The sequence below is a fragment of the Dipodomys merriami genome, unplaced genomic scaffold (genome assembly GCF_024711535.1).
Source record: "Dipodomys merriami isolate MVZ:Mamm:240054 unplaced genomic scaffold, mDipMer1.0.p SCAF_27, whole genome shotgun sequence".
NCBI classification, from domain to species: Eukaryota; Metazoa; Chordata; class Mammalia; order Rodentia; family Heteromyidae; genus Dipodomys; species Dipodomys merriami.
Window position 1 is genome coordinate 19505785 of NW_027204159.1, and position 18973 is coordinate 19524757.

At 35.7% G+C, this 18973-nt stretch overlaps 1 protein-coding gene across 1 annotated transcript in view; it reads right to left on the bottom strand.

Annotated features, from left to right (window-relative positions):
• Positions 1-18973, bottom strand: part of Adamts19 (ADAM metallopeptidase with thrombospondin type 1 motif 19) — a 251702-nt gene that overhangs the window by 108677 nt on the left and 124052 nt on the right. The window contains exons 9-10 of the mRNA XM_070036428.1: positions 8682-8822; positions 7623-7773 (exon numbers count right to left, since the gene is read on the bottom strand). Coding sequence (XP_069892529.1) covers positions 7623-7773; positions 8682-8822 — 292 coding nt within the window. The remainder of the gene's footprint in view (positions 1-7622; positions 7774-8681; positions 8823-18973) is intronic.

Here is an 18973-nt window from a genome sequence, read left to right on the forward strand (position 1 = left end):
ATTCAATACCTATTTATGATGGAAGCTCTGGAGAAGATAGGAATCCATGGAACATTACTCAATATAATAAAGACTGCATATGACAAAACTACAGCCAGCATTATACTTAATGGTGAAAAGTTAAAACCATTTCTTCTAGATTCTGGAACAAGACAAGTATGTCTGCTCTCTCTACTCCTTTTCAATATAGTATTGGAATTCCTAGTGAGAGCAATAAGGCAAGAGACAAACATAATGGGGATCTAAATAGGGAAAGAAGTAAAATTCTTCCTCTTTGCAGATAACATAATCCTATATTTAAAGAACCCCATGGACTCCTCACCCAGACTATTTGAGCTGATCTGAAACTTTGGCAAAGTAGCAGGGTATAAAATTAGCCTGCAAATTCTACAGCAGTTCTGTATACCAACAATAAGGATGGGGCTGAAATCAGGAAAACAACTCCTTTTGTAATAGTCTCAAAAAGAAAAGAAAATACCTAGAAATTAACTTAACCAAAGATGTGAAAGACCTCTATGATGAAAACTTTAAAAACTTGAAAAAGGAAATTAAAGCAAAACTAAGGAAGTGGAAAAACCTCCCATGCTCCTAGGCTGGGAAGATCAATATTGTGAAAATGGCAATATTGCCAAAGGCTACCTACAAATTCAATGCGATACCCATCAAAATCCCAACAATATAACTATATCTTCAATGATATAGAAGAATCCATAAAAAAATTCACTTGGCACAATAGAAGCCCTGAATAGCAAAAACAATCCTAAGCAGGAAGATCAGTGTTGGAAGAATACACATAGAAAACTTCAACCTCTATTTTAAAGCCATTGTGAAAACAGCTTGGTACTTGCACATGAACAGCCTTAGGACCAATAGAAAGAAGTGAAGACCCAGAAATGAACCCACAGACCTATGGACACCTAACCTTTGATAAGGGATCCAAAAACCCAGGATGGAAAAAAGACAGCCTCTTTAACAAATTGTGCAAGAAGAATTGGCTATACACATGTAGAAAACTGAAGGTAGATCACCCTGCATTCTTATCAATTCTAAATGGATCAAAGACTTTAATGTAATATCAGATGTCATGAAAATATTGCAGGAAGGGATAGGAGAAATACCAGGGCTCCTCAGCACAGGTCAAAACTTCCTAATTAATGATCCAGAAACACAAAAAAAATCAAAGAAAGGCTGAATAAATGGGGTTTCATTTAACTGGAGAATTTCTGCATCACAAAGGACACAGCAGGATAAATAGAAAGCCCACATATTGGGAGAAATCTAACTTTACTAGCTATACATCAGAAAAGGGCCTCTTATCTAAAATATATTTAGTGCTCAAAGAATTAAATCCCCCCAAAACAAATCTTCATAGAAACAACCATGTCATTAATAAATGGGCTAGAGACTTAAAGAAACTTCTCAGAAGAAATAAGAATGGCCAATAGACATGTGAAGATATGTTCAACATTTCTGGCAGTAAAAGAAATGCTAATCAACAAGAACAGACCTCAGGACCAATGGAATAGAATTAAAAACCCAGAAATGAACCTAGAGACCTATAGCCATCTAATCTTCCATAAGGGAGCTAAAAAAATAGAATGGGGGGCTGGGAAGGTAGCTCAGTGGTAGAGTGCATAACTTGCAGGCATAAGGCCCTGGGTTCAATTCCTCAGCACCACATAAACAGAAAAAGACGGAAGTGGTGCTGTGGCTCCAGTGGTAGAGTGCTAGCCTTGAGCTGAAGAGCTGAGGGACAGCACCCAGGCCCAGAGTTCAGGCCCCATGACCGGTAAAAAAAAAAAATAGAATGGAAGAAAGAGAGCTTCTTCAGTAAATGGTGCTGGCAAAATTGGTTAACTATTTGAAGAAAACTAATGCTAGATCCTTATATATCACCCTGCACCAGAATCAACTCCAAATGGATCAAAGACCTTGGAGTCAAACACTACAGGATGGAATAGGAGAAACCCTAGGTCTTGTTGGCACAGGCCGAAATATTCTTAATAGAGACCCAGAAACACAACAAATCAAAGAAAGGTTGGACAAATGGGATTGCATGAAATTGCAGAGCTTCTGCATGGCAAAGGACATAGCTAGCAAGATCAATAGAAAGCCCACGGATTGGGAGAAGATCTTCACTAGCCATACAACAGACAAGGGTCTCATACCTAAAATATACCTGGAACTCAAAAAATTAAATCCCCCAACAACAAATCTTCAAAGAAACAACTGCCCAATAAATAAGTGGGCTAAAGACTTAAAGAGAAACTTCTCTGAAGAGGAAAGAAGGACGGCCAATAGACACATGAAGAAATGCTCAACCTCCCTAGCCATAAAAGAAATGCAAATCAAAACAACATTGAGATACCACCTCACTCCAGTTAGAATGGCTAAAATCAAGAACTCTAATAACAACAGATGCTGGAGGGGATGTGGACAGAAGGGAACCTTACTTCATTGTTGGTGGGAGTGTAAACTTGTTCAACCACTTTGGAAAGCAGTATGGAGGTTCCTCAAAAGACTCCACATAGAGCTCCCCTATGACCCAGCAATCCCACTTTTGGGCATTTACCCAAATGTTTACAAACAAGACCACACTAAAGCTACCAGCACAACTATGTTTATTGCGGCATTATTTACTATAGCTAAGATCTCGAACCAACCCAGATGCCCCTCAGTAGATGAATGGATGAAGAAAATGTGGTATATATAAACAATGGAATTCTATGCCTCCATCAGGAGGAATGACATTGCCCCCCATTTGTTAGGAAATGGAAAGGCTTGGAAAAAATTACATTAAGTAAAGTAAGCCAGGCCCAAAGAAACACAGGTCCCATGGTTTCCCTTATTTGCAATATCTAGTACATGTCTGAGTCAAGCAGAAAAGTTCAGATAAGGCAATGTTAGGGAAATGAACCCTAAGATATGTATTCAAATGTTTTTTTTTCTTTCATGTGATTGTTTCTAACACACTAATATGATTATTTCTTTGTTGCTTTGTATGTCCCTCTCCCACAGTATAACCCCTGCTTTCACTGTATTTGATGTCGGTAAAATTTGTGGAGGGGAAGGGGAAAAACATGTTTATAAATATTTGCTTATATTCTTCAGTTTAATTGCTTATTTTCTTAACTTTCCTAAAAAAAATATTTTATTTTGACAAATCCCAACTTAGAATTTTTTGCTAATATTGTAGGGTTGTTTTCTTGTTTTTGTTTTTGTTTTTGTTTTTTTAAATGCTACTACTGTCCTTAAACTCAGAGCCAGGGACTCTCCTTTTTTTGTACGCAAATTGGCACTCTGCCAGTTGAGCCAGTTTCTCTTCCAGCATTTTTGTTGGTAAATTGGAGATAAAGGTCTCATAGACCATTTAGACTGGGCTGGCTTTGATCTATTATCCTCAGTTCTCAGCCTTCTGAATACCTAGTAATATTACAATGTGAGCAACGCAGCATGACTTTTTTCTCTTGTCTGTTTTTTTTCTTTTGGTATGATTCATATTTCTATGGTCCTAAGACAGAAATACTTTCTCTATATTTTTCTTCAAGTTTAATACTTTGATAGATTTTACACTGGAGAAAGAATGAATGTGATTTTTAAAGATGAAGACCCAGTTGAACCATGACTTGTTTAAAAGCTTTCCTTTACCCATTTTATTTCCTTGTCATTTTTGCTGAAAATCAATTACATATATATATATGAGAATCTGTAACCAAACTTTTATCAGAGTAGTGTTTCTTTTTTCTCCATTACTACACTATTTGTTAAGGCATCTTTGTAGAGTAGGTCTTGATAATGTGGTGTGTGTGCTCCAACTTTTTCATGTTAAGCCTTTCTAAATCTAAATTCCTATTGCCCAGAATATTTCAGAATTTCAAAGTATGGAGACTCACTCTTCTGTAACACTTCACAAGACATCTTTATTTCAATAACTAATAGAAAAAGAACTTAAACTGAAAGTATGCACCTTCTCCCCTGACAGCCATATCTTAGAACTCAATTTGCTGCATCAGCAGCAGTTATCTAAGCTGAACAATCTTCCCTCTCCTGACCCCACTGAACAAAGGCACCTTGCTGTCCTGGAAGAGAGCCTAAGACCATGGCCCTTGGTGGACACAGATGCTGTTGAATCTCAAGATAAGATTGCTCTCCTTGCCTTCTTCTCAGTTTGCTTCGTCTGCCTCCCTGATTTCATGTTTTCTGCCAATATAATGAGACCCTAGTTGTGAGAGTCATTTCCTCTTCAGCCAGTTGGAAAGGAGACTTAGTTGCCCTCCCAGGTTTTACTCCTAAATAAAACCTTTTGGACTACTGAGGTCACCTTTCTGCTCTTTTCTTTTCCTACAGTGACAATTTGGGATTAGATGGGAGGCATTATAAAGCTGTGTATATTTTGACAAATCTAATTGATCTAAAAAATGTACAATTGGAATTTTCTGCATGAGTTTTTTTTAGAAACTGTATGATTCATTCATACCAGAAAATTTTCTCTACCTGTAATAGCTAAACAAATATAGTGTGCCCAGTTTAGGAGTAAGAGGAAGAACTGAAATTTCCTGGAAGTTTTTGACTTTAGCATACTTCCTTTTCTCTCTTAAAAAATATGAAGAGGGGCTACACTGACAAGGCCACTTCTTATTGTTTCTAGGGAAACCTCTATTTTCCTACATGTCTGTATTTCCAGACAGGATATGCAAAGTCAGAAAGGTGTTATAATGGTTCCATCACAAGATGCCAGATGACCTGAAGGCATCAATTGCTTAGGACTCAGGAAGAGGCTATCCAAGAACTTAGTCCCTAATTCTAAAAATTTACACAGAAGAGTAAGCAATAATTTGTAGGGCTCAATATGTTTCATAAGCATCACTACATCTCTGACTTTTAACATTTTGCAGATAGAAGTTGGTATCCTAAAAGCAAATTTATATCATTAATTAGATCAGTAGTATACTACGCTGAAATCTCTGGTGCTTGGGTTTTATTTGTTGCTTTGTCTTCATCTTCCTAAACTTCCAACATTATATTGATCTTGGTCTCAGTCCTTAAATATTTTCTCTCTTCTATCTAGTTTACTTTGTACTTTGTAGAATTATCGTTCACTGTAATATCCTCAATATCACCCAATTAATGATATTCAATGTTGTTTTTCTGTTGTATTGTTAGGACAGGACCCAGTACAATATTTGGAAAGCAAGGTATGTATATGAATATATATATATATATATATATATATATATATATATATATGGTTTCTATGTCATGCATACTGCATTGGAATATAAAACTTGAGAGAATGCTTTGAACAATGGCTCATGTATGTAAAGCAAGATTCATAAAAAGCCGAGAGATTGTAATTTAAGGCCAGACAAGGCAAAATGTTTGCAAGATTCCACCTTAAAAGCCAGTAACGGTGGTACACATCCATAATCCCAGATATGCCTGACAGTAGAATCATAGTACAGTAGAATCACAGTATAGTCTGGCCCTAAAGCAAACACAAAGACAAATAAACCTAAAACCCTTTCTGAAAAATAGTGAAAGCAAAAAAAATGTGGGTCAAGTGGTAAAGTACTTGCCTAGAATATACAAAGCTCTGAGTTCAAACCTTAGTGCTGGGGAGCAAAACAGTTGAGAGGAGAAAAAGGCTATTTTGAATACTTAATATCATAAACGAAGTTTAAGATCTTAATACTTAGCATCTTAAGTTTATTAGCTTAGTCAGTTTAGATGTTAGTTGAAATAAGGCAACATCCTAGGATTTGGATAAATAGATTTTATTTTATTTTACTTTTTAAGTTTTTTAATCTGGTAGATGAACTAGAATGAATATGGTCAGTGTCGTTTATTTGTAAGTATGAAATAGACCAAAGAAACCTGTTGAAAGTGTTTTAAAAGGGAATTTGAGATAAGAGTAATGGAGGAAGTGAAGTTGATTATTATACATTGTATACATGTGTGGAAATGTCACAATAAAATCTTCATATAAAAAATACTGCTAATAAAAATCATAGGGAAGAACATCACATTTGAGGCAATTCAAATACCTCACATTTATTTGAAGTATAAATAAAATATTCCCTGAATACCAAACCTGCATAAACCACTGGGAGCCACTCTAGAGAAACAACTATTTCATGGATCAAGTGCCACATGTGTGGAGTTGATGGGATGTAAATAATAAATGATAGGAAAAGCAGAGCAGAAAACAGACACCAATGACTCACCTGTAATCCTAGCTATTCAGGAGGCTTATACCTGGAGGATTGTTGCTGGAATACAGTCTGGCAGAAAAGTCTGTGAGACTCCATCTCCAAAACAGCCATAAAAAACAGAGCTGTAGGCATGGCTCAAGTGATAGAACACCAGCTGTTAGCAAGGTGAAGGCCCTAAGTACAAGCCTCTCTCAAAAAAAAAGTAGAATAGGAAAGCTATCCAAAATACCCTAATAGTCAACAAGGTCAAACCCCCTGGAGGAAGAGACAGAAATTTTGTCAGGACTGCAAAACAGCAAAATTTGGGGGATTCTAACACAATTTACTCCTAATCTGAGTATCAATGCATTCCTTAAATACAGAGAGACAGAGAGATAGAGAGAGAGAAACAGAGAGAGACAGAGGGAGAGAGAGAGGGAGGGAGAGGAAGAGAGTGCACTGGGAAAAGCTTGGAACAGAGGTAGCAGGAAGATAGAAAAGAAATACTATAAAATAAATAGAGGTAAAATTCTTACCAAAAAAGAGACCCTTTTACTTCTCCTTGTAGATTTCTATATCTAATACAACTGCCTTCAGAGTCATTATTGAACATCTGAATATTACGATATAGACACTACTCAGTTTATTATCATACATCATTTTTCTCTAGCCTAGTTAGAAGTTTACTCTTGTTTTAAAAATCATACTTCTGATTTTTTTAATTTAAAAGCTATGTGCAATAACTGTAATCCTAATGACCTTGGATGATCAAGGTTTGAGGCTAGCCTAGGCAAAAAATTCTTAAGACCCTCATCTCAACTGTCTGTGTACACTATTGCATGCCTGTTACCCTAAAAGAAAGCATAAGGAGAGTCATAGTCCAGGATTGTTTAGGCAAAAAAAAACCCCACAAAGACTGGAGAAAAGTCTCAAATGGTAAGATAACCTGACCACCAAGTACAAGCTGAAATCCTTATACTACCAATTACACACACACACACACACACACACACACACACACACACACACACACACACACACACACACACACACACAGATTGACATGTATAGTTCAAAGACTGAAATATACAGCTGTCCTTTCACAATTACACACCCATATATTATTTCATTGCAGTTTCCCCCTATTAGCATATAAGAAACTATGACAATTAAAATAGAATCATTGACTTGATATACCACAAAAAACTTCTGTGACTTAAGTGAAATTTGAAGTAGAGTTAGTTGTTGTGTTCTTTTCTATTAAAAAGCTTCTCTTCAAAGGTACAAAGAGGAAAATGTATAAATCTTTTCTTAGAATATTACTCTTTGAAGGGCTGGGAGGCTTTTGACCCACAAATTCTATACAACTTAATACTTCTGAACAGTGAAGGTGGATTCTTGGAAAAAGTCTTAGCTGAACACAACACTTACCTGTTTCTCTTCACAAAAAGAGGCTGAGGGCCCAAAGAGAATCTGACATTGCTCATCAGCAGTGTAGGTCGTCCCTAGCAGTTTGAAGGGAACCATCACGGAATTCACACTCTGAGGATTTGTCTGCAGCAAGCAGCTACTTGCCTTTGACCTGGCAGCATTTGTAAAGTTTTGAAGTCAGTGTAAAATATTTCTATGATTAGTTAGCAAAAAAACTTGAAAACAAAATTGTGTCAAGCATTTGGCTTGACCTTGGGACCTGAACACTGTCCTTTATCATTTTTGCCTAATGCTGGCAGTCTACCATTTGGGCCACAGCTCCACTTCTGGATTTTTGTTGGTTAATTGGCTTCAAACTTCAATCCTAAGAACTCAACCTCCTAAATAAGCTAGGATCACAAGTATGAGCCATCTATAACTATATAATTCTTTAAAATCTTGCAAATTTTAAAGTAATTTTAATATTATGAAAAGATTTCTTGCTAGATACTAGGTGAGCAACATCTAAATTTTTATTCAGATGTTTTCTTATAAAAGTTATAAGAAGCCAGGCACTGGTGGCTCACTCCTCTAGTCATAGCTACTCAGGACACTGAGTCTGAGGATCATGGTTCAAAGCCAGTCCAGGCAGGAAAGTCTATGAGACTCTTATTTCCAACAAACCCCCAGAAAACTGGAAGTGGTATGTATTGTGGCTCAAAATGGTAGAGAATTAGACTTGAGTGAAAATGCTCAGAGACAGTTCAAGCTCCCCCTCTCCCCCCACCAAAGAAAAGTTATAAGAATGAATGCATATAGAAGAATTCTTTATAATTTTAAGATTATCTCAGTAAATAATAATAACTATACAAATTGAAAAAAAAAGAAACTAAAAATTAGATATGTTAAGTAACACATCTCCTTCCAGGCCATGGGGCAATAGACAGTCAAAGAATGGAATCAAATGCTTTCATTTATACCCTGGTAGCATGTTTATTTATCATGTTGCCTGTCTTGGCCAGCAGTAGATCAGGCACACAAAAACATTCACAATGAAACAGAAAGAAATGGCTTTTGTACCTGAGAAATCGTTCCAAGTCTTGCTTGCTACACCCAGACCAGGAAACATCACCAAGATTTTGCCCTTTAATCCATTCACCAGACATGATATGAAGACCTTCAGCACAGGAGGGGTGGTCATTGTCATGATTGATCCCCATACTGGTTTAGAATATAATTAATAAAATGATTAAATAAATATAATTTTAAAACTTTTCATTACTGCAATTCAATTATAGTTAAAATACTTATTTGGAAAAAAAATTGTGGTTATTCAATTAGTGCTAGAGTTATAAAGTTCACACTTCTACAGAGCTATAGTAATGAAAACATCTTAGTAGTGGCAAAAAAAAGGAAAGGAAAAACAAAAAACCCAAAGGAACATTTTTTTCAAAAACAATGGAACATAATAGAAGACCCAGAAATTAACTCACAGACCTATAGCCTCTAACACTTGACAAAGAAACCAAAAACTTAAGTTGTAAAACAGTGTCTCCATCAAATGGAGATGGGAAAATTTGGAAATTCACCCACATAAAGCTGAAATGGACCCTTATTTATCACCTTGCACCAGCATCAATTCAAAATGGATCAAAGACCTGGATAAAAGACCTGAAACCATTTCAAGAATCAATGAGTGCAGTATTAGGACTCCTTGGCACAGAAAAGAACTTTCTGAGTAAGATCTAGGACAGCAATTCAAAGAAAGACTTGATTAATGGAACTGCATCAAACAGTATCAAAGGATATAACTAGTAAGCTAAAAAGACAACCTACAGAATGGGAAAATGGAATATATCATCAACTCGATTAATAAAAGGAGTCTTCTCAGAAGAAGTAAAATGAGGTGATAGACACAGGAAGAAATACTCAATATCTCTGGCCACAGGAAGAAATACTCAATATCAATGGCCATAAAGAACATGCAAAACAAACAAGATTGTGATTCCACCTCATTCCAGTAAGAATGACCATTATCAAGAAAACAAATGATAATAGGTGCTGGAGAGAATGTCACAAAAGAGAAAAACTAATATACTGTCGATGGGAATGCAAAGTTGTTCAATCACTCTGGAAAACAGTATAGTGGTTCCTCAAAATATTAAACATAGAACTACCTTCTAATATATCAGTTCTATTCCTATGCATTTATCCAAAAGATTACAAATCAGGATACAGTAAAGCCACCAGCAGAAACATGTTGATTGTAGCACAATTCACCATATCCAGGGTATGGAATCAGCCCAGATGTGCTTCAATGGATGAATGGATCAAGAAAATGTGGTATAAATACATAATGGAATTTTACTCATTCATTAGAAAAATAATATTGTACCACTTGTAAATAAATGGAAAGAGTTGTAAAGAAAAGGAAAAAGTTATATTATATGAAGTAAGTCAGGCCTAAAGGGACAAAGGATGCATATTTTCCTTCATATGTGGATGCTGGATTTAGCTTATAAACTTCTAAGTAAATACATTGGGTGGCATGCAAGTGAATATAGATGTAACAACTGACATAATAGTAGATTCAGGGAAGAACTCACATTTCATAAAAAGGCAAAGTCAAATTTCAACAAAATAAACGCCAGGAAATAGGTAATTGAAAGGAGTTGGGTCGGGCCAAGGTGAATAATCAAATGAAAAGATGAAGATGAGCAGGCAAGAATTCAATGTATAGCCTACAAAATTAAGAAGAGTGAAATAGAGGGTACTAGGGGAAGTTATGCATGAGATTGTTGAAAGGGATGACATGATGACTTTTGATTAAAACGCACTGTATTTATAAACTGATTTGTAAAATGCCAACTCCTTTGTACACTACTTAACTGAGATAAATACTACTTAAACTAAACTAAAATAAAGACATGAAAAAAACAGGATTTTAGATTGCTTTATTTATTGTTTTATTTTTTTATTTTATTTTGTCTACTGTGGTCTTGAACTTAGAGCCTGGTGCTGTCGTGAGCTCTTTTGTTCAAGTCTAAAGCTCTGCCAATTTGAGGTATAGCACCATCTCCCAATTTATTTTATAACTGTATACCCTGCTATAACTTAAACATTTTTCTTACATGTAAAACATTCTCTAATCAAAATACCAACTACATGCTTAAGTTATATATCAAAAGGTAGATTAGTTATATTTGTATCAATGAAACATAAAGGTCATAAAATTTTCTTTATCTAATCTATATCCTTGGGTTTTTTTTTTTGTGAATCAATGCATTTTTCTTTCTTTTTTGGTGCCAGACCTGGGGCTTGAACTCAGGAATTGAGCACTGCCCTCAACTTTTGTGCTCCAGGCACAACAGTTATGCCTGAATGCTTTTTGGTGATTAATTAAAGATAAAAGTGTCAGGTATTTTCCTGCCAAAGCTGGCTTTGACTGGTCATTTCCTGGGTGAATCAATGTTTTTTTTTTTTTTATCAAAGTCTCAAAGCACATTACACTATTAATTATTCATGTTTCACCATCTGCTGCATTCCACCATCTTCCTTCTATCTCAAGTGGCAGACAGTCACTTCTTTCTTGGCTATCTTTAATTTTAAAAAAAATTTTAAGTAGGGATACAGGTGGACCCATTGCAACAAGGAGACGTACAAGTCATTATGTTGAAAACGAACTTTACAACTTTGGTGGGGGGAGGGGAGGGTTGGAGGGGTGGGGAGATGGGATGGGAAGGGGAAACAAAGGAAGAGGCTACAATGCTTGATAAGAAATGTACTCATTATCTTGTAATTGTAACCCCTCTGTACAGTATTTTCACAATAAAAAAATTTGTCAAAGTGATGTACAAAAGGGATTACAGTAACATAAGTAAGGTAATAAATACATTTCTTGTTGAACTTGTTATTCCCTCCCTCATTTTTCTCCCACTTTCCCTCCCTCCTAATCCCTCTGGACCAGATGTAAGTGAATATTGCTGTTGCATAGATTCCCCCTTTGTCCTTTGTTTCACCATTTTGTTGTTCCCCTTCCCATTCCTAGTTCAGATAAATGTATATACGATACTCAGGGTACCAAAATCGAATAAAGTGACAACAGGGGATAAACCATAGGAGGCTAAACACAAAAGAAAAATAAAATCACTTAGTACATTAAAAACAAAAACAAAGAAAAACGTTGTGTCCATGTCTTGGAGTTCATTTCACTTAATATCATCTTATATAGTCATATGTACATAGCTGTTAAGCTATTCTGCTCATCAGCTAAGATTATTCTAGATGTATACTAACTATTACAAATAAAGGAAACCATAAAGATCCAGAAACACCACATATCAAAGAAAGGTTGGACAAATACGATCACGTTTCCTGCAGAGCTTCTGCATGGCAAAGGCTAGCAAGATCAGTATAAAGCCCTCAGATTGGGAGAAGATCTTCATTAGCCAAGCAACAGACAAAGGCATCATATCTAAAATATACATAGAACTCAAAAAATTAAATCCCCCCAAAACAAATCCTCAAAGAAATAACTGCCTCATTAATATTGGGCTAAAGACTTAAAGAGAGAATTCTCTGTAGAGGAAATAAGAATGGCCAATAGACAGACACAGGAAGAAAGGTTCAACATCTCTGGCTATAAAAGAAATGCAAATCAAAACAACCATTGAGATTCCACTTCATCCCAGTTAGAATGCTCAAATCAAGAAATATAATAACAACAGATGATGGAGGGGATTGTGCTGTTGGTGGGAGTGTAAACTTATTCAATCACTCTGGAAAGCAGTTCCTCAACAGAGGAACCTCTATGACCCAGCAATCCCACTTCTGGGCATTTACCCAAATGACCACAAATAAGGCCACACTAACGCCACCAGCACAATCATGTTTATCGTAGCATTATTTACCATAGCTAAGATATGGAACCAACCCAGATGCCCCTCAGTAGATGAATGGATCAAGAAAATGTGGCATATATTTGCAATGCTTCCATCAGGAAGAATGACACCGTCCCATTTGTAAGGAAATGAAAGGACTTGGGAAAAAGTCATATTAAGTGAAGTAAGCCAGACTACTTTTACTTTTTAAATGTAAAATCTAGATCTGTTCACTGAATTTGAAACTCAATTCTGGAGATATAACTTTTCTCTAATTGGATATTTTAGAAGCACCTTTAACCTAACACATTCTTCATATAGTTCTATTCTGCTTTCTTTATCTTTCTACTTGTTTGAATACATTTTCTAGTCAAAAAGTCTTCCAAATTAAGACTAATCAGGTCATATTTTTTCCTTTTCTCTAATGCTTATCCAGGGAATTTTTTTTATTTTTTTAAAAGTTTTTTTAAAATTTTTTATTTTTTGTGAACATACTGTACAATTACATGAGCAAGATAATGAGTACATCTCTTATCAAGCATTGCAGCCTCCTCCTTTGTTTCCCCTTCACATCCCTTCCCATCCTCTCCCCCGCCCCCCACCCAATTCTCACGCCCCCCCCCCCCCCCCCCCCCCCCCCGCCCCGCACCAAAGTTGTAAAGTTCGTTTTCGACATGACAACTTGTACTTCTCATTGTTGCAACGGGTCCACCTGTATACTTAAATGACTTGTTTTTCCCCATCTCCTCCACAAATTATACCGACATCAAATATGGTGAAAGCAGGGGTTATATTGTGGGGGAGGGACATACAAAGCAACAAAGAAATAATCTTATAAATGAGTTAGAAACAAATGCATGAAAGAAAAAAAAACATTTACATACATATGTAAGGGTTCATTTTCCTAACATCACATTACCTGAACTTTTCTGCTTGATTCATACATATACTAGATATTGCAAATAAGGGAAACCATGGGACCTATGTTTCTTTGGGCTTGGCTTACTTCACTTAATATAATTTTTTCCAAGCCTTTCCATTTCCTAACAAATGGGGCAATGTCATTCTTTCTGATGGAGGCATAGAATTCCATTGTGTATATATACCACATTTTCTTGATCCATTCATCTACTGAGGGGCATCTGGGTTGGTTCCTTATCTTAGCTATGGTAAATAATGCTGCAATAAACATAGTTGTGCTGGTAGCTTTAGTGTGGTCTTGTTTGTAAACATTTGGGTAAATGCCCAAAAGTGGGATTGCTGGGTCATAGGGGAGCTCTATGTGAAGTCTTTTGAGGAACCTCCATACTGCTTTCCAAAGTGGTTGAACAAGTTTACACTCCCACCAACAATGCAGTAAGGTTCCCTTCTGTCCACATCCCCTCCAGCATCTGTTGTTGTTAGAGTTCTTGATTTTTGCCGTTCTAACTGGAGTGAGGTGATATCTCAATGTTGTTTTGATTTGCATTTCTTTTATGGCTAGGGAGGTTGAGCATTTCTTCATGTGTCTATTGGCCATCCTTCTTTCTTCTTCAGTGAAGTTTCTCTTTAAGTCTTTAGCCCACTTATTTATTGGGCAGTTGTTTCTTTGAAGATTTGTTGTTGGGGGATTTAATTTTTTGAGTTCCAAGTATATTTTATGTATGAGACCTTTGTCCATTGTATGGCTAGTGAAGATCTTCTTCCAATCCGTGGGCTTTCTATTGATCTTGCTAGCTATGTCCTTTGCCATGCAGAAGTTCTGCAATTTCATGCAATTATCCAGGGTATTTTATTTGTTAAGTATTAGGGGCAAGTTCTGCCAATTCTAAACACGTTTGTCAACTGTTATCTCCTTTGTATTCCTATTGTCATAGGTACAGAGAATTATAAAACAATCTTTTTAAATACATAGTTTTTATTGTGAAGATACTGTACAAAGGGGTTACAGTTACCTGAGCAAGGTCATGGGTCCATTTCTTATTGAACATGTTACCCCCTCCTTTGGATAAAACAATCTAATTAGACAATCTTGGTACTTACTACAGTGTTATTATAGAAATCTATGCCTCTAATCTTTACTGACCTCTTCTCTTTCTCTTCTCCTACTCTTCTATCCCAGTAAGATCTATGTAAAACCAAATCTTTCCTTGCTATTTTGTGTTCATATTCCCTAGGATAGCAATTTTCATCTCCTTAGCCTGTCATGAAACCCTCAATCTCCTTTCACATCTGTGTGCATTCTCTCCTTAGTAATAACATATGAGTTGTTGTTATCAATTATTTTGTTTTTAATCCTCTATTAACTGTTACTTAGCATTTCTTTTTAAATTTTATTTTACTGTAAGAGTGATGTACAGAGGGGTTACAGTTACATAAGTAAAGCAATGAGTACATTTTTTGCTGAACGTTGTTACCCCCCTCATTTTCTCTCACTTTCCCTCCCTGCCAACACCTCTTTCCCTCCCACTCCCCAAGTTGTCATTTCCAACATAGTGTCTTATGAGTATCACTGTTGCCATAGGTTACTTAGCATTTCTTATGCACTATATAACATTTTAGAGTCTTTATAATGTAGTAAACAATCCTATGGGATAAAAAACATGTATTTTTCCTATATACAAGTTACACAAAGTTACACAAGGAAAACCTGGAATATGAAAATGCCTTAATAATGGGCTTCAGGTGACAAGCCTTTGTACACTGGCATTTACATGTTATATATCCTCTTCACCTCATGAGGTGCTTTCCTTCAGCCCCATTGCCTGCACAAAGTAATTCAGATTCTTCTATGATTCTTTAACTAGAACCAACTCATCTACTCCTATTACCTGTTCCTCACCAGGATTTTGTGAAACCAATTGGTAGGTGTTTTCTACATTCTGTTATATATTATTTACTTTTGGTTAACTTTCCAAATTCTTGAGGACAAGGTATTTTGCTACTCTCTAGTCCCCATATTAAGCTATGGTGTCATGAAGAAATAGCTCAGATAAAAATTTATATAACTTATTAGCTAAAATAAATATATAATAATCATATACTAATAAAAATTTTATAAGAATATATGTGCTATACTTTACAGCACTCAATTTAAAGAATTATTAAGCTTGTGTCCAGGTATCACAACTAGACCATGTAAGTTCATTTTCATTAACATAAATTAAAATTTGATCAAGAATTGTTACATTGTGACATGATTATATGTCACAGTTTTAAGAAGGAACTAGTATAATAATAATTTCTATCCCTGTCATTAATAAGCAAAAAAACTCTAAACATGTACTAAATAAACTAATACATGTATGTAAATAAACATGCATGGGTTTCCTCACTTGTCAAATATAATATTCTCGCTGCTTCATGAAGGTTTCATGAGGACTCGGCAGAGTCCTGTGTGCTGAGGCACTGACTCAGAGAAATCCCATCGTATGATTCTCATTTAACAAAAGACACAAAATGCAAACTTACCATAGGGGAATTTGTTCTTTTTCTTTATCTATTGAAAGTGTAGACTTAGCAATCCATTTGTTTACTCTGCCATTTTTCCACTAAGATTCTGGCTGCAGCCATCCCTAGGCATACCCACAGCCACATACCCACAGCCACTCTTTGTGGAACATACTTAACTCCATGGCATGGAGTTCAAACCACTGCTGTTGTTTTTGTAAAGTAGCTGGTCTTTTTCAGAAATAACAAATCTTCCCAAGTAATATTTCTATCATTGGACTACTTCAGGTTTTAGGAATTTGGATATTACTCACAGGAGTTTAACATGATTTTGAAATTGAAAACATCGTAACCTTTCATCCAAACTATATTTTCTTTTTGGGCCCTGATTGTCATGTTACAAATTTAACGCACGACATTTGGTGATCCAGCTTTTGTCTACTGTTATTTAAAATTTTTAAAGCTATATAAACTAGAACAGAAAAGATTATCACTAAATTAGAATGGCACTTTTTTGAAAAATAAACATCTGGGGGTATCAGGAGACATTACTCAGTCTTGATTCTACAAGTTGTAATAAAATAATTAATTGTGAAACTTTAGGCAAGTAACTGTACTAGTCATTTACAATGATATCATTTAATCCTCATGTACACCCAAAATGCTTTTATTGTAGTGATTTCTAGTTAACAGATGGGAAGGCACTGAGGTTAATAGAGGTGTTGTGACTCAGGTCCAGGCAACCTGAGTTCAGACAGACAAAACTCAAAACCACCACCACTGAAGTACTTCTTTTTTCTAGATCAAGCTCCATTTCACTGCCAATTTACTGTGTCCTGAATAAGTTTCAATGCCTGTCCTGTTTTAGCAGAAACACACCTCTATATAGACACCTTTGTAACCATGTAGCATGCACTATATGGAAAACATTTTTTCAGTAAGACATAAGTAACACCTCCCCTTAAACTGTGCAATTGAAGTACATTTTAATAATCTCAATTTAAATTCATTTTGACAAAAGAGTCTTGAGCAAATAAACTCTCCATTAACATTGTACATGGTTGTCAAGTCAACTGAAAAAATATTTTTATCTTATAAATCTTTTCAACTTGTTTAAAATTCCCTGCCAGAAAGTTTTGTGATATCCTGCAGAAAGCTGGAGAATTATTTGGAGTTTGAAGATGGTCCGTTTTGATGTTTAAAGAGTCAAAGAACACTTATGAATTCACTCACATTTTTGGACAGTATCTGATTTGTAAATGGTAATATTTTAAGAGCCTTTGCAGATTATAGTAACATTTTCATGATGCACCCACCACATCCCATTAAAAGCCATATATTATGTGGAAAGAATTAATAAAAGAAAAAATTAATAAAAGGAAGACAAAAGCTATCACAATGTCTAATTGGAAGTAAATCATATTCATTTAAAATAACATAAATTCATGCAATTTAGTAAATATATCTATCTTGATGTAATTTCTCTGCTGTATGTTCATAGAGAAATTCAGGCATGAAAAATTACAAGATTTTTTTCCAGTATTTATTTACTTTCATATTTTGAATCAACATGCATGAAACAATGAAAGAATTGCTTCTCATACCAAGTCAAAAGATTACCTAAAGCAATTCAGTGACAGACATAAAATGTTTTGTTTTAGTAAGAAAATACAATTACACAAAAAGTTAATGTCACGTATTACACATCATGTATAAGACCTTATTATTTGCGAGAAATGCTGTATTGAATTTCTTGCTAGTATGTAGCCAAGCAATGCCTGGATCCTGTTAGTTCTCTATTTCTTAACAATCCTACCCTCCCCTTACTCCCCCCCCCCCCCCGCCCCGCCAGCATATCTATTACTTTCCACCCCAGCTGCTAGCAATCCATATAGAGACTGATGCTTTCTACTTCAGGACTATAAAAATGTCAGCCTGATTGACCCCCCCTCCCCCCGTCCCCCAGCCCCTTAACTCAATCTGGTATTAAGCTATGTTTAATGATATTGGAATCTTTTGAATGTATGAATCTGACAAAGCCAGCTTCTTTTGCAAAATCTTTTAAGTTTCTTTGGCAAGTAGTGGACTCAACATGTGAATAATGGGCCTTTTGCACCAGAACTTGAGGGCATGCTGGAGTTGGGTTTAGCACATGATTCTTATTTACCAAAATACTGAGAACTAACAATCTTCTTCACTGAAACCTTCTGTAAACTGATTCACTCTAATTTTCTCTGAAAGTTGATTCTCCTTTAACCTACATTCATGTTTCAAGGGCAAACAAACTTTTCTATCTCAACAAAGAACTCTTCAATAATTTCTTGCTGTTTCTAACAAACTTTAACTGTATTGACTTTAAAATATATTAATATCCGAAATACATGAGAACTGCTGGTATTTCTAGTAGAATCTTCAAACTTTCACCACCAAGACTGTAAGTACTTATAGAACAAAAATTACTGGCATTTAAAAGAACTATCTTAATTATTCAGTTAAATGTCTTTTCCCGTGTGTGTGTGTGTGTGTGTGTGTGTGTGTGTGTGTGTGTGTGTGTGTGTGTGTGTGTGTGTGTGTGTGTGTGTGTGCAGGTACTAGGACTTGAACTCAGAGCTTTATGTATGCGAGCTTACTTGCTTGTATGGTGTTCTACCACTTGAGCCACAACTCTAAACTAAATTTGGAGTTGGAGTCTCACAGACTTTCTTGCCTGGGCTGGCTTGAAATCTCTATCCTCAGCTCATAACCTCCTGAGTAGCAAGGACTATAGGCATGACCCACCAGTTCTTTGATCTTAGTTTACATTTCTTAAATAAATGAATGACTACTAATCTATAAACTTATATAAAATCACAGAAACAGCTACTTTTGAGATAAACATTGATTACCAGATAAGAAAAATTTTGGAAACTCAGTAGTTCAATTTACATTATATATTCTGGCTCTAATCCTATAATCATTGTCAAGGACAATACATGGTATTTAAAGTGAGAACGCATATGAATTCATCTGGCTGAACTTTTCAAGCTGATAAATAAAAGCAGAATTGCTTCAGGGATTTTTATG